Source organism: Chrysemys picta, chromosome 7, assembly GCF_011386835.1.
Source record: "Chrysemys picta bellii isolate R12L10 chromosome 7, ASM1138683v2, whole genome shotgun sequence".
Taxonomy (NCBI): domain Eukaryota; kingdom Metazoa; phylum Chordata; order Testudines; family Emydidae; genus Chrysemys; species Chrysemys picta.
Window position 1 is genome coordinate 72,032,465 of NC_088797.1, and position 24,136 is coordinate 72,056,600.

Below are 24,136 nucleotides of genomic sequence, written 5' to 3' on the forward strand. Positions count from 1 at the left end.
TTCCTCTTGTGGTAAGGTAGTATTTCACACTTGGTAATGCTTCTCTCCTCACTGTGTGGGTTTACAGTTTTAGCAAACACTTTTATAGTTACAGAGAAAATACTTAGGCTATGTCTACACTACATCATTTATGCTTCTAGTGAAGATGCTCTAAGCCTACAAGAGAGCTCGCCCATCTGCTTAATATCTACTGCCTCCATGAGAGGCAGTCGCTGTGTTGCTGTCTACACTAGTGCTTAGGTAAATATAATTTATGGCGCTCAGGAGTGTGGATTATTCAGTATTTGAGACTCTATCTTAGAACATGGGATAAAGATATTATAAGTAAAATTAATACCTATGGTAAGCTTAATAGTGTCACCTGTAGTATAGAACTTTCCTTTTTTAATGGGTTCTAGGATGGTCTATTTGTTGTTCCTATATGTGGTGGTTTTGGTGCTGTTATGTGCTTCAAAGGCACATCATTATTAACATCCATTATTTCAGCGGGGAGGACTTCAGTTTTGGTTCATTATGAACAACAAGCATTTAAAAATAAAGGGCTAGATCCTCAGTTGGTATGGCTCCATTGACAGTGTTGTCAGATGTTGCTAGATGTTCTGCTGTGTGTCTGTGTTCTCCCTGTGTGCTGTCCCAGCTCTGCGCAGACAGTTGGCACAGCAGACCTTGAGCGAACTGCCCAATGACCACAAGATCCCTTAAGGTACAAAGACACCCAGCTAGGTTTATTGTCAATGAGGCACGGTCCTAGTATCCCACAGACTCTACAGGACCACTAACACCTGTATGCCCATTACAATGGACACAGCTCAGTGAATGGCGGGACTTTCCATTCTCCCCCCACCCCAGGTTAGTCAAGGACACTCCCTCTGAGACTCCATTTTCTACATCGATGGAAACAAGTTATGTACTGCTCCTCTGATGTAGTTATTTGACACCCTCTGACGTAGCCAGTTACCACCATCACCTTGTACATCTCTATCCATCACACTGTCATTCTGACCTTATTTTTAGGGTGGGTCAGTGTGTTCCTGTTATCTTTAGGGAATGTGTTGGTATTAAGGTGTTCTGGTGCCTCCCTTCTGGAGTGTGTTTGCGAGAGTGCTCTGTGCCTAGCACCTCTTAGGAATGTTTGATTCTGAAATATCAGCCCTGTTCTTGCCAGACTCTGTGAGCTTGCAAACTGGCAGAGTCTGACTTCTGCTCACTTTGCTTCTTTGCTTTATACACTGGTCTACAATTTTTGAGAAGTCGTCTGCTTCAGAGATAAAATGTGCTATTTATTATGTATTTTGATGTGCTGAATTCAAATATGACAGTTAAAACAACTGATTGGCTACTGTTTCTAAGATATTTAAGTTTTTACATTTTATGTCTATGTATATTGTGTAGATAGTAGAGTTTTAATAATAAATTGTAAACCTAGGTCTTTTCATGTGTTTATGGTTGCTTTACATGATAATATTTCACCTGTCCTGTTTATGTAACACTTTAAAAATCAGCAAAAGGGTTATATAAATAAAATTTATTATGAAACAAAAGGCAAAAAACTATTATGTACATAGTTTAGTCCTATTCAGTGTCTACTCGGCGCCTCTTGGCTTGTCTCTTGTATTCATTAAATGGAGCATCTCTTGTCACTGTCCAGCAATAGTCTGCAAGCATTGATGGGCTCCATTTGCCCTGATAGCGTTTCTCCATTGTTGCAATGTCCTGGTGAAATCTCTCGCCATGCTCGTCTCTCACTGCTCCGCAGTTTGGTGGAAAAAAATCTAGATGAGAGTGCAAAAAATGTATCTTTAGTGACATGTTGCAACCAAAGCTTTTGTATGCCTTGAGGAGGTTTTCCACCAACAAGTTGTCTGCCTTGTTGTTTCCGAGAAAATTTATTGCCACTAACTGGAAGGCTTTCCATGCCGTCTTTTCCTTGCCATGCAGTGCATGGTCAAATGCATCATCTCGAAGAAGGTCACGAATCTGAGGACCAACAAAGACACCTTCCTTTATCTTAGCTTCACTTAACCTTGGAAATTTTCCACGGAGGTACTTGAAAGCTGCTTGTGTTTTGTCAATGGCCTTGACAAAGTTCTTCATCAGACCCAGCTTGATGTGTAAGGGTGGTAACAAAATCTTCCTTGATTCAACAAGTGGTGGATGCTGAACACTTTTCCTCCCAGGCTCCAATGACTGTCTGAGTGGCCAATCTTTCTTGATGTAGTGGGAATTTCTTGCACGAGTATCCCATTCGCAGAGAAAACAGCAATACTTTGTGTATCCAGTCTGCAGACCAAGCAAGAGAGCAACAACCTTCAAATCGCCACAGAGCTGCCACTGATGTTGGTCATAGTTTATGCACCTCAAAAGTTGTTTCATGTTGTCATAGGTTTCCTTCATATGGATTCCATGACCAACTGGAATTGATGGCAAAACATTGCCATTATGCAGTAAAACAGCTTTAAGACTCGTCTTTGATGAATCAATGAACAGTCTCCCCTCATCTGGATCGTGAACGATGTTGAGGGCTGCCATCATACCATCGATGTTGTTGCAGACTACAAGTTCACCTTCCATGAAGAAGAATGGGACAAGATCCTTTTGACGGTCATGGAACATGGAAACCCTAACATCACCTGCCAGGAGATTCCACTGCTGTAATCTGGAGCCCAACAGCTCTGCCTTACTCTTGGGTAGTTCCAAATCCCTGACAAGGTCATTCAGTTCACCTTGTGTTATGAGGTGTGGTTCAGAGGAGGAGGATGGGAGAAAATGTGGGTCCTGTGACATTGATGGTTCAGGACCAGAAGTTTCTTCCTCTTCTTCTTCCTCGTTTGACTCAAGTGAGAATGATTCTGGTGCATCAGGAACCGTCAGTCCTTCTCCGTGGGGTACTGGGCATATAGCTGATGGAATGTTTGGATAATGCACAGTCCACTTTTTCTTCTTTGACACACCTTTCCCAACTGGAGGCACCATGCAGAAGTAACAATTGCTGGTATGATCTGTTGGCTCTCTCCAAATCATTGGCACTGCAAAAGGCATAGATTTCCTTTTCCTGTTCAACCACTGGCGAAGATTTGTTGCACAAGTGTTGCAGCATATGTGTGGAGCCCACCTCTTGTCCTGATCTCCAATTTTGCAGCCAAAATAAGGTGATAGGATTTCTTAACCATAGTGGTTATACTGCACTTTTGTGATGCAAAAATCACTTCACCACAAACATAGCAGAAGTTATCTGCACTGTTCACACAAGTACGAGGAATCTCTGCTCACTTTGGCTAAACAGAAATGTGTCCCTTTGCAAAATCAAACACTGACAAATAAGAGAGCACGACACTGTATGATTTCTAGAGTTGATATAGGGCAATTTGTTCAGCAGAGTGATGTAAGCTTCGTTATGATTGCATCATCCAGGACTTCTAGGAATAACATGATGCAATTCATATCATTTATGACGCAATACCAGCTTCAGATTGCATCATTCATTGTTTTGCCTAAAAAGCAAGTACTGTCCAAACCCAGTCATAGATTTATTCGTAGATCCAGTCAAAGATGTATTTTAGTCATTTCTGGTTTAAATTGAGATCCCTTCCCTTTATAACTTACTTATCCTCCGCCATTCCCAAGTCAAGGGTCGTATACCTTGACCCAATAGCATATCTTGAAAACTAGAACCGATCAACAATTTTAAGCATCATTTTCGTTCTCAGTGACCCAGAATTAGTAAAGTTTGACTACATTTATTTCAGAAGCATTTTGGCTGTAGAGCAGTGATATCAGCAAAGCTTGATCACTACTTTAGTTCAGGCCTTACGTCTCATAACAGGCCTCTGATACAAGCTCTTATGTTTCAGGCTTTCTTTCTACTACCGGCAGCCAGGGCCGGCGCTTCCATTTAGGTGACCTAGGTGGTTGCTTAGGGTGCCAAGATTTGGGGGGGGCGGCAATTCTGCGGCAGGGGGGTCCTTCCGCGCTCCAGGTCTTTGGCGGCAATTCTGCGGCGGGTCCTTCACTCGCTCTGGGACCCGCCGCCGAAGTGCCCCAAAGACTGGGAGCACGGAAGGACCCCCCCGCTACAGAATTGCCGACGATGACTGGGAGCGCGGAAGGACCCCCGCCTACGGCGCCAAAAACCCTGGCGCCGCTCCTGCAGACAGCAATGGGGATGCCTTGACTTACACCATCTGAGAATCTGACCCATTAAAAGTTTTCAGACCACCTGCAAAAGTGCCTGAGTTGTTGCAGAAAGTAGAGACTTGTATTTGCTCCACTTTTCCATCCCCTGAGGATGATAATTGCTTTCAATTAGTAAATTGCTTACTTTTTTCAATCACTTTGAAATGTCAATGGACATAAACCCTTATTCAGCCAGCTGACAGAGCTCTACCACCAAGCAAACCATTCCTGAGAAACCCAAGACACCTGGCCTTGTTTATTCACACTAATACTGTTGTTTCTCCATCCTTTCTAATAAAAGCGTCATTTTTCCTTAAGTATACCTTTTTAGTGTGTTCCATAGCTCAGAACAACCAAACAGCCCTGCTCTCTATGACTTCTTCTGATCCTCACTGAGATCTTAAAGGTCACAGATGACACACTAATACTGCTTGCTTTGTGCTTTGAAGAGTCTCCTTCGGGGGGGGGGGGGGGGGGGGGGAATCAGTTCCTCAGCTCTTAGTGGCAAAAATACTCTCCTACTCACAAACAATTTATAAGGTGGCAAAGAAAGTGAGTAAGATAAGTTGCTCTGAGGTGGGAAGCAATGTAATCCTTGGAAACAAAGTTGTTTTATATGTCCCAAAGGAAGCCCCCTCCAGTCAGCTGCTACTCCTCTTATGGGTGGCAAGCCATGCAATGACCTGTTGCTGTGAGACCAACACGTATGGAATGGCTGCAGCAGCTGTTTGCCTGACTCTCTCCTGCCTGAAAGGAGAAAAGATAGGACAGGCAGCCTTCTTAGGAACCAGATTAGATGTGTGAATAGCTCTTCTTTTTTTCAGGATATTATCGTAACAAAAATTTTATTTATGGAACCTTGGATGAATGAATAAATAACACCTGGTACTTGTATATCACCTTTCAACCAAGGATCAGATGGTTAAATTATGACAGAAGTGACAAAACTATGACTAAGACAACTTCAGCCCAGATCTTGCAGACATTTCTGCTTACCTTTTATCCATGTGAGTAGTATCACTGAGCATTGACTGGGCCTGCTCTCAGGTATAAAATTAAGCATGCTTGTGTTCGTAGGATTGGACGCTTATCAAAGCCCACACAGCAAATCAGTGCTAAACTCAGGAGCTGAAGCAGGAAATCCAGTATCCCAATCCCACATTCTAACCAGGAATCACAGTTAAATTGATATACATTGAGTAAATCCATTTACTTAGATGGAGTTACTATCAAATTTCACCAGTGTGACTAAGATCAGAATCTGGCTTTTCTGCCTTTCTACATGTTCCCTACTCTCAACACAATAAACTTTTCATGGCAGGGACCACCGCTACTTGTATGGTAGTATAGTGTGTGGTCCAATGGAGCTCTAAACCTGACTGAGGCCTCCAGCTGATACCATAATAGGATAATTCGAAGGGCATTTCACATCGCATATTGAGCTCTTTTAGTTTATCTAGCTAAGTCCATTTAAACAAATCATCTGATTTTTTTTCTCCTTGTTGCAGTATAATATCCGGCAGTGCACTGTATTTTACTGTTGGTTTGAACTGGAGCCAAACATGCAGCACATACTTAGTCTCTAGGACTCCAGCACTATGAGGCTGGGCTGGAGGATGGCTTTGGTTTTTGACACTCCTGTGCAAAACAAATAACTTCACATTTTCCTTCATCTAATATAGTGTGCTAAAAGTAGCAAAGGCTTAACATGTAATGAGCCCCGTGATCTAAAGCAATTTATTACTGCATCATTTGTGACTCAGTGGACAGTATCTGAATTTCCATTGAAAAGAAAAGTGGTTATTTTCAATACAATGCTTTGAAGAAATGAGTGGAGCAAATTAATACTAAAACTCCATGGCACTGCCAAAATACAAATCAATGATGAAAATGGTCCCCTTTTTGTGGTGCAAACTGGCCTACTCAAGATAGCTCTGAGATACAGAAGCGTAGCAGCACTGTCTTCTCAAGATTTCTCAGCATGTGTTCTGACACTATGGCTCATTCTCTTAGGCAATCTCTCCCTTCCACTCACCTGATGAAAAAATTTGCACGTAACCCCACAAAGGGAACCTTGCAGTGTTTTCTCCCTTAGCCATCTCCTTCAGGTTTTAGTACATGAACGGATAATAACAAACTGCAAACACTGAAATTTGCTGGCAGGAAAGGTATTGAAAACTAACTACTGAGAATAATCCACAGGCATCAGAAGATGATCATGACTAGTAACAAATACTTAGCATGAGGACAGTCAATCTGACTTGTTCTGGGATCCTGTTCGATTTCTCACCCAAACTACGGTAAGCCCAAGTTGGGTTGGATGAGAGACCTCCAAGTTGCTAAACTAATATCTCAGCATGGGAACTCTGCATCTGCAGTGGGGATAGGCAGAGTATGGACATGGAAACTCTGAGTTTTAGAGAATACCATCACTCCGTTTATCATCCCAACTCTAACATCTCTCCATTCACTTGTATATATGTATAGTTTTTAATTAATAGGCTGTGGATTGTTCTGGTTATGTCATGTATCCTGCCGTGATTAAAATTGCCTAGATATACAATGAATTGCTTTTATTTTCAGATTTATAAGCTATATCTTTCTTCAAAGTTCAGAGTGTACGAACATATCCTAAAAACACACAATCTCATCCAAAAATCACTTCCCTTCTCCACTCCACCCCACTCCAAACAGAACAAAAACAGATCAGTAGAAAAGTTAAAGACTATCCCCCAAGTATTTCTCCTCACGTGCCATGTCAGAACATGTTGATCAGATGTAACAGATTGTGTTCCATTTAAATGGCTATCACAAGTTTTAGTGAGTTTAGCACTTGGGACAGGTGGTTGTACATTCATTTTAGGCTGTGATTTTTCAAAAGGCCTAGTTCTGGTCCCATTTAAATTAATTGTAAAAATCTCGTCTAGAAGGAGCAGAGTTAGGTCAACACGGACCCTTTTGAAAATTCCATCCTTAAGCTTTGGAGAAGCACAGTCCCTTAAAGGAAATTATGAAAAGCCTAATTTAAATGGAAAAATCCAATGTAAATACTTAAAAAGAAATCACTGGATTTTACTCACCCTGTTATGCTATTACCCATGCACATTTGCTAGTATTAAAATTCTAGAATAACCCATATTTGGTATGGGTCCATTTTAGTGATGTAGGATGAACTGCTGAATGAATTGTGACAAAGTGCTTGTTGAAATGTTTATATTGCCCCCAAAGGAAATAGCACTTGTTTCATTACAACAGAAATTGCTGGGATGTCCCTTGTCCGCTTTTCCTATTGGAATGGTCTCCTGTTGTATGAGTGAGCAATTATATTGCTGTCTGTGGGCTCAATTCGCTTCTGCGTCAAAGCTTGCTCTACACAATGGAGAGGGGAGTGCCATCAGGAAACTGAAGACTAGAAAACATGGTCTCTTTGTCAGCCATGCCATACTGGTACTATATTTTGTTCAGGATGAGAAACCCATAAAAGCAGTGAAGTGATTAGAGCAGGTTTAATGAATTCTGCTGATCCTACAATAGAACAAATGACTTATCTTTGGGATTAAAGCTGTGCCACCAGTGGGAATGCACATGGTATGAAAACAATTGCACAGCTTGCAGATATACAACTTGTAGCATGCAATTGGTAGAGGTGTCACATGACACAGCAAGTGTTCAGTATAAGCATCAAGATCTAGCTATTGTAGGTGCTTCTGTGTTCCCCATTACTGTAGTATCAGAGCACTCACAAATATTCATGTATTTATCCTCTCGATAACCCCGTTAGGTAAGAAAGTACTGTTATCCCCATTATATAGATGGGGAAGTGAGTCACAAAGAGACTAAATGACTTGCCAAAGGTCACACAGGAAGTGTGTGAAGGAAGAAGAAATTGAACCAATGTCCTAATGACTGGACTATACTTACTCTCTAATGATTTTTTTTTCCTTTTCCTTTTTCTTTTTTTTTAAGAAAAGAGAGGAAGAAGAGAGGCAGAGAGGTGAAGAACAGATACGAAAGCAGGAGGAACTTAGAGCAAAAGAGTTGTACTTGAGCCTCAAGCAAGCTCAACAGCACAGCCAACACAATGAACATGAGGACCAGGAGTGGAAAGAACAGTGTGAGTAAACTTAATCGATGAATGAATATGAAATACGCACAAATCTTACCTAAGCATGTGCATAAAGAATAGATCTTTATGACGTTGCTATCATAGCAGCATTTTGCAGCTTGGTTCCTAGCCACACTGAAATCTTTTATAAATATCATCAGTGTGACTGACAAAAATTTAGAAACACAAGAGTAGCTTGTGTTCAGCTATAGCCATGTAGAGGGCACATCCCATATGTGACTGTACATACTGTATAGTTCCAATAGTTTTGTATAAGGGCGGTTTTAACAGATTACAGGGACTAAAATATGGTTAGCTGTCTCTTTTATATAGTAATAACTCTGAGATATACTGTATGTTCCCCTTTAAATGTGTGACCTTCCTGTTAATGAGAAAAATTACACATTTGTATTGAGGGAAGAATGTACTTTATACCCACTCACCCATATTGATTTGATTACTTAACAGAAAAAGAGGAAGAAATATTTAGAAGGTTTTAACTTGAACAGCGACATTGAGCTAATTATATATAACACAAAGATTAATAAAGTAAGCACTTAAAGTGACATTTATCTGGGTCAAATATAAGTGTGTGTTGTATGAGATAATTTGGTAACTCATGAAGTAGGGAAAGCAAAGCTACAGAGGTAGTGTGCTGTAGTATTGCTAATTTATATATGTTAAGAGTAAAGGAAAACCAACAACAGTAAAAGAAATACCTCAAAATATGTGAAGAATGTTTCTGTTTGGGTTTTTTTTTTGTAGTTTTATTCATTCATTGCAGGAGTTCTTGGAGACTGATTACCAAAGTCCTGTTTCCTGCCATTCATATGAGACTAAGTCATTAAATTCAAAATTAATTTTATATTTAAGATACATTGCTGGCATTATCCAATATGGTAGCTGGCTGCCATCTATTTTGACAGAATTAATACTCTATGGATTAAATTTTCAATGAAAAAATTATAATTCCCTGTGAAATTATTTAAATCCAGGATTCTGTTCATTTGAAAAGGTAAAAGATATCCTTTTGTACTCCAGGCCTTAAAGGGATTTGGTGAGGAGTGGGGAGAGAGCATTTCACTTTTGAAATGAACAGGACTATTCCAGTTTACACCAGCTGACAGTCTAGGGTTGCCAACTTTCTAACTTCAGAAAACCGAACACCTTTGCCCTGCCCCTTCTCCAAGGTCCCGCCCCCACTCCATCCCGCTCCCTTCCTCACTGTCCCCCACCCTCACCCACTTGCTCATTTTCACTGGGCTGGGGCAGGGGGTTGGGGGTGCAGGAGGGGGCTCCAGGCTGGGGCCCAGAGGTTCAGAGTGTGTGAGGGGGGCTCTGGGCTGGGGCAGGAGTGTGGGGTGTGGGAGAGGGGAGGGCTCTAGCTGTGGGTGTGTGGGCTCTGGGCTGGGGCCAGGGATAAGGGATTTTGGGTGCAGGAGGGGGCTCTGGGCTGGGGCCAAGGAGTTCGGAGTATGGGAGGGGGTTCTGAGTTGGGGCAGGGGGCTGGGACATGGAAGGGGGTGCGGGCTCCAGGCGACACGGACCTCAGGCAGCTCCCAGGAAGCGGCAACATGTCCCTCTGGCTCCCCCCTTTGCCAGGGGACTCCACATGCCCCACCCTTGCCTGCAGGCTCTGCCACCTCTGCAGCTCTCATTGGCTATGATTCCCAGCCAATGGGAGCTGCGGAGCCAGGGCTCGGGGTGGTGCCTGTGGCCGGGGCACCATGTGGAGCCACCCCGACCCCTAGTAGCCGGCTGGACATGCCCGCTGCTTCCTGGGAGCTGCACGGAGCCGGGCTTGGAGCCTGCCTGCCCTGCTGGTGCTGTGGCCAACCACATTTTTAGTGGCCTGGTCAATGGGGTTGACTGGAGTCACCAGGGTCCCTTTTCGACTGGGGGTTCTGGTCGAAAACCGGATGCCTGGCAACCCTACGACAGTGTGGCCTTAGAGGATAGTATTTCAGCAGCCCACTCGGATGGTAGATACAGAAACAGAGGAAATTTGTAAGACTGGTGTCAAAAGAAAAACATTGCATATGGAAATTGACAACATAACAAAATACTACAAATTTTACTGTGTTTAATTTGTTCGGTTTTTAAAATAATAAAATAAATTATTAATGCTGCAGTATAGGACTGTGGTAGGAGAAGAGGGAAAATGAGCAACGGGGAAAAAAGGAAGCAGTTTTCAGCCAGGGTTTCCAAAATGGTTCTGAACACAGGTTTTCCTAGTCTGCACTTAGATTGTGGTCAATCAACCCCGCTTTGATTTCATCATTTTCTGATGCACATTGTCTGCAAGAGTTTATTTTTGTAGCACAGTAGAGTCTTTGGAGGGAATCTAAATTAGTGTAACTTGCATTGTCTTCTCTTATCCTGAAACTGTATGCTCACAAACTCGGATGCCATCTAGTCCTCCATAGACTCTCTTCAACTTACTTAGCATCATGGCCACATGCCAATGAGTAACTTACACCCATACCTGTCACTTAAGTTCTAAGTTTGTCCCTCTGGGCTTGATTTACCTCACACACCAGTTTCATGTTGGTGTAAGTCCATTAAAGTCAATGAGGTTACTCCTTCTTTACACTGGTGTTGTTGATAGGAAAATCAGGTCCACTGAGTCTAAACAGGTCTAAGTGTACCGGTGTGAATATTGTGGCTGTGGCAGAATTTTAGCAAGGGGGAATGTAAGGGGACTGTTGCCCCCTTACTAACACTCAGTGGGGGTGTTTTGGTTGGCTAGCTCCCAGCACTAAAGGGGGAAGGGTCGATGGGAAATCAGGAGCCTGAGACTGACAGTCCCCAGGAACAATGGGAAGAGGCCAGTGCTCCAGGTCAGCCTGATTGACAGGGTGGGCAGGCTAATCAGCATGACAGAAGGCCAGGGGGTCCTGTCCTCCATGTGAACTGGAATTGCCTGGGTCAGACAGAGTGGGGCCGAGCTAAGGAGAGAGCAGGGGCCCGAGCTGAGCTGGGGAGCAGAGCTGCAGCCCCAAAGCCAGAGCACAGCCCAGAGAGAGCAAACCTCCCCTGCGGGGAGAGCTGCAGCAACCGGAGCCAGAGGGGCCAGACAAGCAGCCAGGGAGAAGGTCAGAACTGGGAGCAGTCACAGAAGCAGCCTGCAGAGCAGACCTGTCCTGGGAACAGAGCCGTAGCAACCAGAGCCAGAGAGGCCAGAGAAGCAGCCCAGGGAGCTGAAGGCAGAGCAGCAGCAGCCGTGCTGAGGCAATGTGGAGCTGGAGCTGGAGCAGTCCAGAGCTGGGTGCGGTGAGCAGCTGGGGAGAGTGAGGGGGACCCTGGGCAGTGGGCCCAGCGCAGGGAGACGCCTCAGCCAAGAGGCCCTGCAGGCCAGACTTGGGGGGCATCGTAACCCTGACAGGGCGGGGGCGATGTTGGGAAGAAGGGTCCTGCCATCTAGAGCCTGAGAGCGTGTGGCCACCACAAGAGCAAGTGTCCAACCCGCAGCGTCTCTGCAGCACAGCCAGGGCCTGAGAAGGAGCCTGGCACCTACAAGGAACAGACTGTGAACTGCCCTGATGTTCCAGAGACACTGTTTGTAGTGTTCCCTGCCACAGAACGGGGTGATGTGTTTTCCTTTAACCTTTCTCATTTTTCCTTATTCTTTTTTTAAATTAATTGTTAATTAAATAACTTGTATTTGCTTTAAATTGTATGAAATGATGAGTGGGTCAGGGAGGTGCCCAGTGCAGAGAGAGTACCCTGGAGTGGGGACACCCTAGCCCCTGTCCTGGGTGACCACAGCAGGGTTGGGGGTCGAGACCCCCAGGAATCCTGGGCCCAGCCTTGTCGGGGTTTACGAGGACTCTGCCAGACAGGAGAGTGGAAGGGGAGTCCTCAAGGGCAGGGAGGCCTCTGGGTAAAGGAAGTGGGAGCGAGGACTCAGATCCTTTCACTAGCCCACTTCACCGGGGTAGTGCAGAAGCCAGGAAAGTTCCCCACAATAGCGGGACCATTCCCCGCTTACATAAGTTAGTGTAACTCATGTGGGGAGGGCTGGAAGAGGGGAGCGTAGCAAGAAAAGTAACTAATAGGAACATTTAGATTGCATATGTGAAAGTAGGTCTAAGGAAATCTAAAGGAGTGTAATGCCACCGTGCATTCAAATTCAAAATTTGTTCCTGAATGCCTCTCTCCACTCTTGAGGTGGTTGTTTCTGTTCAGGCTTTAGGCTCCCCATTGCAACATTGTAGCAAAAGTTTACAGTACTGTTAGGCTTGCAGTAACTGTGTTTGGCCTCTGTCCTAAATACTAAATAAATAAATAAGTAAGCACATGCCTACGCAAAGGAGGCACTGTCAGATGCAGCATTAGCATCTTTGCCATTCTGCACCTGCTGTTGAAGCCACATTATCCATTAGGAGCTGGGCCAGGTTCTTCTTGAAGTCAGCCCCCTGCACTCAGCAGCAGCAGGGGTCACAGCTGAAGAGGAGCAGCAGTGCTAGTGCATCTGTTGTGGAGGGCAAATGTAGCAATGATATTGATGACACTACTAATTTATTTAGTAGATGGAATTTAGAAAGGAATGAGGATTCATCTCTCATCATCACATTATTTCTCAGCTGTTTATTGCCAAAGCAATAGGCATAGACGAAGTGTTGCTAATTTTAGTTTCTGTTGTTCACTTCAGTTCACTTGATTGTGCCAAATAACAATAAAAAGCCCTTAGAACTGCTGTAGTGTCACTTTGCTATAGTTAATTGAAATACATATTTTTAGTGCTTTTTAATAGACTAAATGTCTAGTGTGGAATATCTTGAGTAATTGCCACTATAAAAAACAATTGACGTTATAAATGTAATTATACATTTAGATTTCACATGCTGGACATATGATAGGAATGTCTTGGAGAGCAGTTGTGAGTTGATACAAGTATAGAAGGGTACAAGTGTATTAGCAGAATAGTGTATTAATGGAATAATGTGAATAAGATTAATGGAAAAGCGTGAACCAAGTCCATATTTCAGTGTGCTTGTAATGGCTAATAATAGCATGAGACTAAGAAGAAGTGGAGTTAGTTTGGGAGATAGGCATATATAGATATTGCTCAACTTTGTTCCTAACCATAATAAAATCCATGTCATAGATTCTCAAAGTGTTCAAGAGTAGTATTATGTTCCAGTCTCTATAGTGATCTGTGCTTGTTGCATAGTTGCAAACAAAGGACTTGTAAAATACCAATGGAAAAATTGTTTAATATCTATAAGTGGGATTGAATACTGCAAAAATCTATTTGTGGAATAAATTATTTGATGGAAAACAGCAAAATTTACTGAGTACTATGTTAATCGAACACTGCTTGACCAGTTCTATTAATCTCCAATGTGAACAGTATTACAGTATTATTAATGAGAGCAGAGTGACTACTGCAAAAAAGTCTGTACATTTTTGCTTGAATTTTTAAGGGAATTTGCTTAGATTGTGTGAACACAACTTTTTTGTGTTTGCTTTCCATAAAAATTCATGTGAACATGTTTACTGGCAGAAATGTTTGCTAAAAGAATGATTTTTAAGCAAATAGGCTCCTATTCAGCAATGCATTTAAGCACATGCTTAATTTTAAGTACGTGCTTGAGGCTCATTGATTTCAATGGGCCTTAGAGTGTTTTGTTGAATAGCTTTACAGCTTTAACATAAGCAGATTGTTGACCAGGAGCCATACTGCAGAATATTTATAGGAAGTCAATTTCCAACAGGGGAACAGAAACATACCATGTGACATATATGTGTACTCAAAATGTTGAATTTTGAATTTGAATATTAAATAGTCATTATGAACTACTCATAAACAAGCTACAGACTAAGAATTATTAACAAGGGCACAGCTGAAGCAAAAGCTTTTAAAATTGGGATGCATATTCATGGCACATTTTTTTGCAGAACTCACCCTGCTCCAGCTGTGACTCATAGTGCTTCAAAAGCACAAAATAGACCATAAAAAATGGAGAGCTCCTAATCTTTCGCAAATGATGTGACTCACTCGAGTTCAGTCCCAGCACTGCATGAATTAATCCACATCTGTATTAAAAGATCTAGTGTTAGAATCCTGTCAGAACTGCAAAGAGGGATTTTCCCGAGTCTACATGGAAATATAAAAGTCAGTGCTCTGTTTTCAGTAAAAAGATAACTTTGGCATGTTTAGAAAATTGTAGGGACTGGTAAAGTGATCTGGAATAACTAAGGCCAAATCAAATCTCAGCCCAGATTCAAAAGCTCCTCTGTTCCAAGGTTCCAGGCTAGTTGGTCTCACTCTTACAGACTGTATAGATTAGGGTTACCATACACTTGGGTTTTCCTGGACATGACCTCTTTTTTTTTTTTTTTGGTCCTCCGCCCTCCATCCGGGTGGATTTTTCAAATAAGAGGAAATGTTGGGGATTTTTGTGGAGCAGATGGTGCAGTTCAGCAAGAGCCATCTCCACATCTCGATTGGTCCTTCCCCTGCATCCACAACTGCCAGCAGAGCTGTCCCTTGGGTATAGCAAATTGTGCAACTGCCCCAGGCCACCCGCTTTGTGGGGCCCCGCAGGCAGGGAGGTGAGGCGGGTGGGCGAGTGGGGTGAGGAGCCGAATGGGAGACAAGCGGCAGGTGGACGGGGGGCAAGGAGGAGCTCCCCTACCAAAACCTTCCCCTCCCACTAGCGTCTCCTGCCCTCTGGCGGGCCCCACCGATCAGTGCCCCCCCCTGCCCCGCAGTGCCTGTCACAGATCAGATGTTTTGCAGTGTCAGGAGATGCTGGCGGGGAGGGGAGAGGAGCGAGGGCGAAGCGTGCTTGAAGGGAGGGTGCGGAACTGGGCGGGGAAGGGGTGGGGCAGGCGTGGGAAGAGGTGGGGTGAGGGGGGGCCTTGGGGGAAGGGGAGAAGTGGGGGCGGGTCCTGGGTGAAGCCAGGGGGAGCCCCCCAGCAGAATAGAAACTCGGAGCCTATATCCTGGGCCCCACCTCCCCCTAGGGACGGCCCTGACTGCCGGATCCCACCCACCCTGGCTTGGCCCGCCAGATAAGCGCCTCTCAGCCAGGCAGTCAATCCCGCCGCAGGGCCTCAGAGCCCGGCTAGGAGGAGTGAAAGGGCCAAGTCCCAGCTCCCCACCCTGTGGTGGGGGAGAGGCCTGCAGGGAGGACTGACGGGCTGGCACTGTGTCCCTGGACTGTGCCAGCTGCCCTGCCACTGTGACAGGGAGCATGATACTGCTCCCCACCTTGAGTGTGTGGCTGCAGGTACCACCTCCAAACCCCCCAAAATCCGCACCCAAAACACCCCCCCAACACCCTCCAAATACCCCCTCCAGCACCTCCCAACTGTACCTCCTCCAAATACCCCTTCCCAGTACACACACACTCCTCCAGTTCCCCAACTCCTTCCCCACCACCCCCCGGCAGTGTCCTCTATTTGGTAACTTGAAATATGGTAACCCTAGAGCAGATTCTTCTCTCTTGTCCATCACACCTGAGTTGAAGGCGAATGTGCCCTCCCTTGCTTCTGGCAATACTGTAACCTAATAGGAAGGATGAGGATAGGGTGGTGAACTTGGACTCAGACTCTTGAGACCAGGGTTTGATTCTTGGTTCAGCCACAGGTTTGTGTGTGACCTTAGCAAATCTACCCTGTTGCCTCAGTTCCCAGTTTGTAAAATAGGGATAATATTTCCCTGCTTCACAGGGAAGATATGAGGATAGCATCCATTAATAATGGAGAGGGGCTCAGGCACTATGGTGATGAGGGTCTGTCACAGGCTGGCTGGCCCTTTAAGGCAAGCCATGGTCAGCCTTGCCTGTAGCCAGACAGCTATCCTCTAGCTGTGTGTGATGGAGATGTAATTATAATGTCTGACCCCAGCTGCAGGAGATCAGGCAGAGGATTGTTTAAACAGAGCTCAGGCTAGGAGGAGACCAGGAGAGACAAGCCAGGGGAGTTCTCTCTCTGGGAAGGATCTGGGGAAGGTAGGCTGGAAGAGACCCAAAGGGAGCCAGCTGGCTATGGCAGGGGGGCTGAGAGAGGACCTGTAAGTAGCAGGAAGATCCCTAAGGGAAGCTGCCAGAGTCCCCAAATTGGGGAGGCAGTAGGGAAAACCTGCTGGGAGAAAGCTGCATCAGAGAAGCTCTGTAGGGCTCAGGAGTAGGGGCTAAGAAGCAGAGGGCTTCATGCAGTCCAACAGGGGTAGAAGAATTTTTGGTTTAGATATTTATTTGGATGTACAGTTGGGTATTTTGTTACCCAGGAAGGGATTTGGGCTACCTGCTTCTCAGCTGGAAGGCTGAGTGATGTATGAAGACAGATGGCCTGCAGACGTACTGGAGGAGAAAAGCTCTGCACAATTGTATCGTAACACAAGGGGATGCACTGATGATGTGTGCGCATGTTCACGTGGCCAGGTGTGTACTTAGAGAGAGGCCAACTTATGCTGGTGATTCAGAGACTTTAAGGCCAGAAGAGACTATTAGATAGATCCTTTAGTCTGACCATGGATGATTTTATGCCCAGTGGCAGAGAGGTGTTAAAAATACACAACCTGTAGCACAGTGGCAGAGAGGTGTTAAAAATACACAACCTGTAGTATCTCCGGACAGTCAAACAGGAAAAATCATTCATTCATTCATACAATGAATAATACCAGACGTCCAAGCTCCTTTTGCCTTCCTATTGACAGGGTGGGAGATGGAAGGCTACAATGTGTTCTGAAAGATAACAAGTGATGCAGAGATTGTAGCTGCTGCATGTATAGGCATTCAGCATGACAATATCTGCGCTGGTCTTGACCCCAGCATAAAGAGCTGGAGAAGCAACAGAGTCAGGTAGGGCACTGAGAATAAGGATTTAGTTACCCAGCTGTATGCAAAGGACAAGGAAACAAGAAGTATTAGAGATACAGGGCCAAATGCACCCTTATGCTTCCATGAGTGGCATTCTGAGTGCACAGAAAGGCACAGCAAGGTGAGGACCAACCCCATGACTTGCATGGTCCTGCTGACTGCCTTGAGTCAGCTAGCTATGGAGAGGGTGGGACCACAGATGGCCTCTCCCCACCCTTTCATTTCCCTTCATTGGCCCTGAATATTCCAGGAATAAATTTAACGCCACTGACCTTGGATCATTAGCTCCTGTGAGTTCCCTCTCCCCCTCAGTGGATTCCCTAGAGGGAGGTCAGTGGAAGCTAGGGACAACATGACAGTACAGCTCCTGCAACAATTATAAAGACATAGAGCCTCTGTCAACTTTTTCAGGGATCTGTGGGTGTTGGGAGGCTTAAATCCTGTCTTTCTCTGAGAAGTGAGACAGGGAAAACTGTGCCTTTTTCTTACTGACAGAATGTTCAGTAGGAGGCCCTGCAAGTCCATGTGTATTGCTGTATAGTTTTTCTGTTACTTCTGTTAAGAAATCTGTAGTGAGGACAATTGTAAAACACAAAAAGACAGAATTCAGCCCAGGTGTCACTATGAATATATGTGATAAAATATAAGAGGGAGGAAGAACTGTCAGTCAGAGACCATAGTTTCTCTGGAAAAGACATGTTAATGTTAAACCATTCCAAACAATGCCACTCTGCTTAAGAATGCCACTCTTCATACAGAGGGCAACTCCCTAGATGGTAAAAGTGTTACAATATCTTTATATGAACAGGAAAATGTAGTCTAGGTTACTGGCCCCTACCGATATAGAAGTATTAACCAAAGTAAGGATTGTAGACACATCTCTGTTGAAGTACTTGTCTATGGCTGAGTGAAATGGAGCATGTAGATGCTTTTGCTTTTTTTCTTGCCATTCTTCTTAGATATAGGCAGGCTATCCAGGGAAGTCCAATATGTCTATACCAGTGGACCCTAGAGAACTCAAGATTCTTTGCTGTATTCAGAACTCTGGTTCTAGCTGTGATACAGCCGTGACAAATGATGACTGTTCCCTAACATTATTTACTGACCATGCAGCATTGCACTTAAGACTTATCTTCATTGCTGCTGGTGGCATTATTACAAAGACAATGACCATATTTAGAGCAACCAGTGTTTTGTGCCTCATATTCTTAAAGATAAAACAGAAAAGCTTTCCAAGTAATACTGTTGCCCCACTCAAATTATATATAGGAATCACTTCACCTGTAGGGTGAACAGTGAAAACTGTTTCTCTGTTTTCCATAGTATGCAGTAATTCAGTACTCCACCCAGCTGAAAATTCAGGGTGAATTTTTAGATAGACCCAAAGTATTTACCCAAACTGTAATTCTACCAAGTGTATAGATGAAAGCACCAGACTGAAACTGGATAATTTTTCTTGGATCACTTATTAAATCCAATCTCTTTATTTGCTTCCACTCCAGCACACCCCTTTGATGTTACTAAACCTCCAAAGTTTGTGGACATTCGTTGGTCCCTTGTTTGCTTATAGATTTTCTTGCAAGGTCTGCTCTTTCTTTTATTATTTCCTGGCTCCATTGAGTGTTTCCATAATTCACATAAATCAATATATACTTATGCTTATTTCACCTCAAGGTGAAAACCTGAAGCAGGCAAGCAGCCTCATGAAATGTGGCTGTCTAGCAGAATACCTGCATGCGCGCATTGCCAGTCACAGGTATCACTGCGGAGGGAGAAGAGGTAGTGTATGTGCTGCATACACAACTATGTACTACACATGCAGAGCCTTCCTTGCTTTTCAAAAATCTTGTATGCACTAAGAACTGCACAGTGAGTATTCATTTATCAACTCACTTTTTTTTTTAGTGCCTTGAGCCCCATTTTGATGTTTTTTTGAGACATAAATATCTTTAGGCAGGCAAATTATTCCAGTACAAAACAAACCCTTAACATCCAGCGAAGCAAATATTAAAGAATCAAGCTATTGCCTCCAGTAGCAATTATCAATCCTGCCATGAGTATTCTGGCTTAGAAGAGGGCTCTTGGAGTTAGAACAAATATGTGTATACTGTGCATTGCAGTGGCTGAAAGGGTATTGCTCCTCTATTCGTTGATGGGGGAACACTTTTTCTTAAGAGTAAGTGAACAACATATTGCAGACAATAGGGCTAGCAGCCATTGGAAAGTACTATGAGAGAAAGGTGTGATAAGAATAAAAATATTTAGACTTCTAGTGGACACAGTTAATATCCTCTATTGTTAAGGTAACAAAACCATTTTCATTATACCCTTTTGTTTCTAGGCTCTCATAATTTTAGGAAACATTCTCATTTTGGGCAGGTAACTGATTTAACCTCACACTAGTGATGGTGGTAATAGCTTCTGCTTTATGGGACTATCCCAGTTGTAAAACAGTGATGAAACAGCTGTGAAATTCTTAACTCTGACCTTTCGAACACACAAGTTTGAAATGAAGAGTGCTCAGGAGGCCTCAGTCATGGATGTTTTGCCTCTGGTGGCCTCAGCCAAGGATAGCAGCCTCATCATTCCAGATTATGGATATGCATATTTTATATGCTAGCGCAGCCCACTTTTTTTCAGTGAAAAAATGCAGATTCAGCAACACTAAATCATTTATTGAACTTGTCGGTTGTGCTGAGTTGTTCATTTGAGGGAGACAATCAGAAAGAATCTAAATGTTTAGACATTTTCAAAATGAAACATTACTATTTTTTATTTGAGACAACCTTTTGTTTTAAAATGTCCGTATTTTTTTAAAATCCACAACCTATTAAAATGGTAGAAATTGAAGCCAAACGTTTAGATTTTGCTGAAATGAAACATTTTATTCAGCCTGGAAATGATTTTTTTTTTGACTTTTCAAAATTGCCACTGACTTAAAAAAATCTGTTATTCATCCCCTCTGGTTACGTGTCCCCTCTGCCACAATCCACAGAGGATAGGACTCTGTTAGGGTATGTCTACACTACCTGCAAAGCCCAAATTCTGACTCAGGTTTGAGAGCAACCTCCCTGTCTGTCCACATGCAAATCAGTGTGATCCAGATCAACAAGCAATCAGAACCCAGGTCCTAGGGCCCTGCTCACGGGTGGTGGATCAGAACCTGACTCCCACTGAAACTGTGGTCCAAGCCCAGTCATTTTGCAGTGTGGGCGCAGATCAAGCTGCTAGACCCAGGTCAGAAGGTCTGCATAGTGCAGTATGGATGCAATAGCATAGCTGAGACCTGGGTCCAGTAATTGTAAATCAAGTTTTACAATGCTGGGTGGCAGGGCTGGCTTTAGGCCGATTCCCCTGATTCCCCGGAATCGGGCCCCGCGCTTAAGAGGGCCCCGTTCCCGCGCCTTAGGCATCTTTTAAATTTTTTTTACTCACCCGGCGGCGCTCCGCTCCGGGTCTTCGATGGCATTTCGGCAGGGGGTTGTCCGCTCCGGGTCTTCAGCAGCTTTTCGGTGGTGGGGGAGGTCCTTCAGTGCTGCGGAAGACCCAGAGCGGACCTCCTGCCGCCGAAGTGCTGCCGAAGCCCCAGACTGCCGGGTATTCGAATCGGGCCTCGCAGTTCATAAAGCCGACCCTGTTGGGTGGATGCTCAGGAGTGGGCTCGGAAATACCAAGTCCACAAGCCTAGGTGCCACAGATCCGGTTGTACAATGCAGTATAGACATACCCCTACTACACAGCTTGGTTCTCGAGTTGTTGAGACTCAAATTTTATACTGCCTTACCAAAGCACAAGGTGTCCTTTGTCCCTTCTGTCACTTTTAACCCATTTTCTATTTTTAAAAAGTGGTGGTGGTGGTGGTGGGGAGGGAGGGAGTGAGACAGAGGAAAAACAGCCAAACAAAACCCCCACAATTGGAAGCGTTCTTTATGCCAAATTTAGTTTTTATCACCAAGTGTATTGAAAGTGACAGGCAGCTGGGACTCACACAGACGGTGAAAGGGCAGCGTAGCACTTGGGGGTGGAGAAGGGATCAAAGTAGCCCAGGGAACTTATTTTTTAAAAAGAAAAACATTAATATACTCAAAACAGTAGGGAAAGGGTGTTCATAAACTTTAGCCTAGTATTTTCTGTGATCCTTCTCCTAGGAACTGCTTTCCATAGTGGAAAGATACCCTGCATGTATCCCACAAACTATTTTTATGTTATTCTAAAGAATATTTCAATTTAAGGAGCCGTAATCTAAGAGCATTAAGTCTCACAACGGTATGCTGTTGAGCTCTGATCCAACAAAGCACTTAATCATTTGTTTAACCAGGTGAATAATCCCATTGAATCCAGCTACTCATGTGCTGAAATTAAGCATGTGCTTCAGTGTTTTGCTTGAACAGGGCATTGGTATCTGAAGTCATGAAGCCAAAGACTGAGTTTCTCATAATGCAGCCCAAGCAGGCATCAAATGCATGCCTTGTAATGGTTTATTGCTATTAACCTTTACTCTACCCATTCTCAAAAGATTGACCATTGAGATTGGACCACTTGTGTCTCAGTGTCCAAGCCTGGTATGCTTTCCCCAACTGTGGGTCCATACCTGATGCCTCAGAGGCATGTATCCCTATGACATACTGTGACGAAGTGGGATTTTATTCATCTTGTTATGTTGTATGTGAGTCTTACTGTCCTATACTAATACTGTGTGCACCTCCATTTCCCTGTGTACTGCACCAATATTTTGGTGGTGGGAATTGGATGTGTGATTTTTGCTGAGGCCCTCGGGGCAGGTGAGACTGCCCAGCTGTCTGCACGTATGTAACCTGAGACCCAGGATGGAGGTGTGACCAGGTGACACCTTTTGCCCGGGAAGCAGGACAAAGAGAAGGAGGAGGAGCCACAGGTGGGGTATCGGAGGTCGGATCACTGGTAGCTTGGCAGTCTGCTTTGGGGGACTGGAAGAGGGGGAGTCTAGGCCATCTGGCCCAGGAGTCCCCAAGATGGACGTGGATGAAAGTCACTGATTTCTGTGATAGCAAGCTCTGTTCTACACTGTGTTCCTGTCAACTAATAAACCTTTCTCTTCTACACACTGACTGAGAGTCACTGCTGACTAAGGAGTTGGGGTGCAGGGCCCTCTGGCTTCTCCAGGAGTCCCACCCGGGCGGACTCACTGCGGGAAGCGCATGGTGTGGAAGGGGATGCTGAATGCTCCAAGGTCAGACCCAGGGAGGTCAAAGCTGTGTAAGGTTATTGCTCTGGAGACAGTATGCTCAGAGAGAGGAGGCATGCTACACCAGAGTCCTGACTGGCTTTGTATGGAGTAGTTCCAGAGCATTGGCCCAGTGACTCCATGACACATACCTAATATACTATGCAGTGTTGGAATTTAGAGCATTAATTCCTGCCCAGCCCTGGCCATGGTGAATTTATGAGGTGGAATAAGAGTTTCGATTTCCTTTATTTTACACAACTGCAAAGGACATTAGCCAAACCATTCTTCAATCCTTTGGTGGTATTTTGTGTGTTGGAATCTGAATATTTTTAAAATCAGGTAATAGAGAGGAATGAATGTAGATAATTGTTCTATAAAGAAAAGGGTAGAGAGCCATGAATATATTTCTAAAACACAAATGACTTTCTTCCCCACCCAGTGCGCCGCTCAAAGGCTGCAGATGAGGAAAGGAGCCACAAAGCACGCAGGGCCCGGGATGAATATCGACGGCAATCCTTACGAGCCATCCAGAAAGGAAAAGTGGCTGGCTTGAGTAACCTGTTCAAGGGGATCAACCTGAATAATGAGCCAGAGATAAAGCTGAACAGCAACAGTCCTAGCCCAGTAATGACGCTCACTACACCAGCCAGGTTCGTTTGTATTGTAGGTGACTCAAAAAAATTGATCCTCCATTCATGGGCTTTCACCCCCATTTTAACAAGTGCTTCTTTTATTTGATTTTTTATTTTTAATTTAATTTTGTTTTATTTGAGATTCTCCACAGTGTTGCTCTTGAGCCTGAATAGAAAGGGGATGTTTTAAAAAGATCAAAATGCACCGAGTGCATAATGTCAATTAAATGGTGTTTGTTTTTAAAAGGCTCTTTTAGCATCTACAAAAAGATGGGTCTTTAAAAAAGTCAATGATTTGATAAGAATGCAAGGCTGGGATAGAGAGAGAATCAAACAAATTTTCAAGCAAACCTTAGCCCTGCAGCCTAGAAATAACTGCTGCTCAAGTGCTCTTTGACACATTTTATAGAGGGGACAACCTCCTAAGTTTCAGTTGAGTTTTCTGATGGCAAAATCAAGGGTCTTCTGAGGTTTTTTTTTAAACCTATTGATCCTTCATCTGTCTCTTTCGTAAACCACGTGGATTCCAGAAGTGAAAAACAATCCAACACAGCACCCCATCTGCTGTGAAATTTATCAGTCGCTCCTTGTGGGTATATATGTTGCCATCTGACATTATTAATTAGGCTTAGTAAGATGAACAAGATAACGTGAACTGGGCAAGGTGGTAAAGTTTAAATAAAAATGCACATTCAGGGAAGAAAGAGTAATTCAACTCTTATTTTCCCTTTTATTGCCAAGTTTTGTGATTACTAGTCAATGTGCTTGTGATGTCTGGCAGCCCAGCAGCACCAAAAGGACTTCAGTCCCCTCCTGCTTGGGGTTTGTGTTCTGTTTTGACAAGCAATCTCTTTGTCTTGTTATGTGAGATACGGAAACTCACTGCAGATGGGTTGTTTAAATTCCCAGTTTGAGGAATCAAAATTGCTCTGTCTGAAATACGGTGGGATCTCTACACTCGCCATCAAGCCACTTGTCAAAACAATCTTCTCATTATTTTTATTTTCCCAAACCACTTACATCAAAGAATCTTCTCTGAAATAAAGTAATAAACACACTAATAAAGACAGTAAATTTCGAAAACTAGGGGTTATAATTCAGCCTGAAGTTCTCTGCTTTCTAAATGGAGTTATTTATTACAGAATTGGGTGTTGTTTGGTGTGAATTACTCACAAGTAGGGCTGAG

The 24,136-nt window shown here is 43.9% G+C and overlaps 1 protein-coding gene across 2 annotated transcripts in view; it reads left to right on the top strand.

The window, feature by feature from the left end:
• Window positions 1–24,136, top strand: part of SH2D4B (SH2 domain containing 4B) — a 118,315-nt gene that overhangs the window by 35,710 nt on the left and 58,469 nt on the right. For both annotated transcript variants that reach the window (XM_065551795.1, XM_024106938.3), the window contains exons 4-5: window positions 8,140–8,287; window positions 22,758–22,968. In XM_065551795.1, the coding sequence (XP_065407867.1) occupies window positions 8,140–8,287; window positions 22,758–22,968 (359 nt within the window). The remainder of the gene's footprint in view (window positions 1–8,139; window positions 8,288–22,757; window positions 22,969–24,136) is intronic.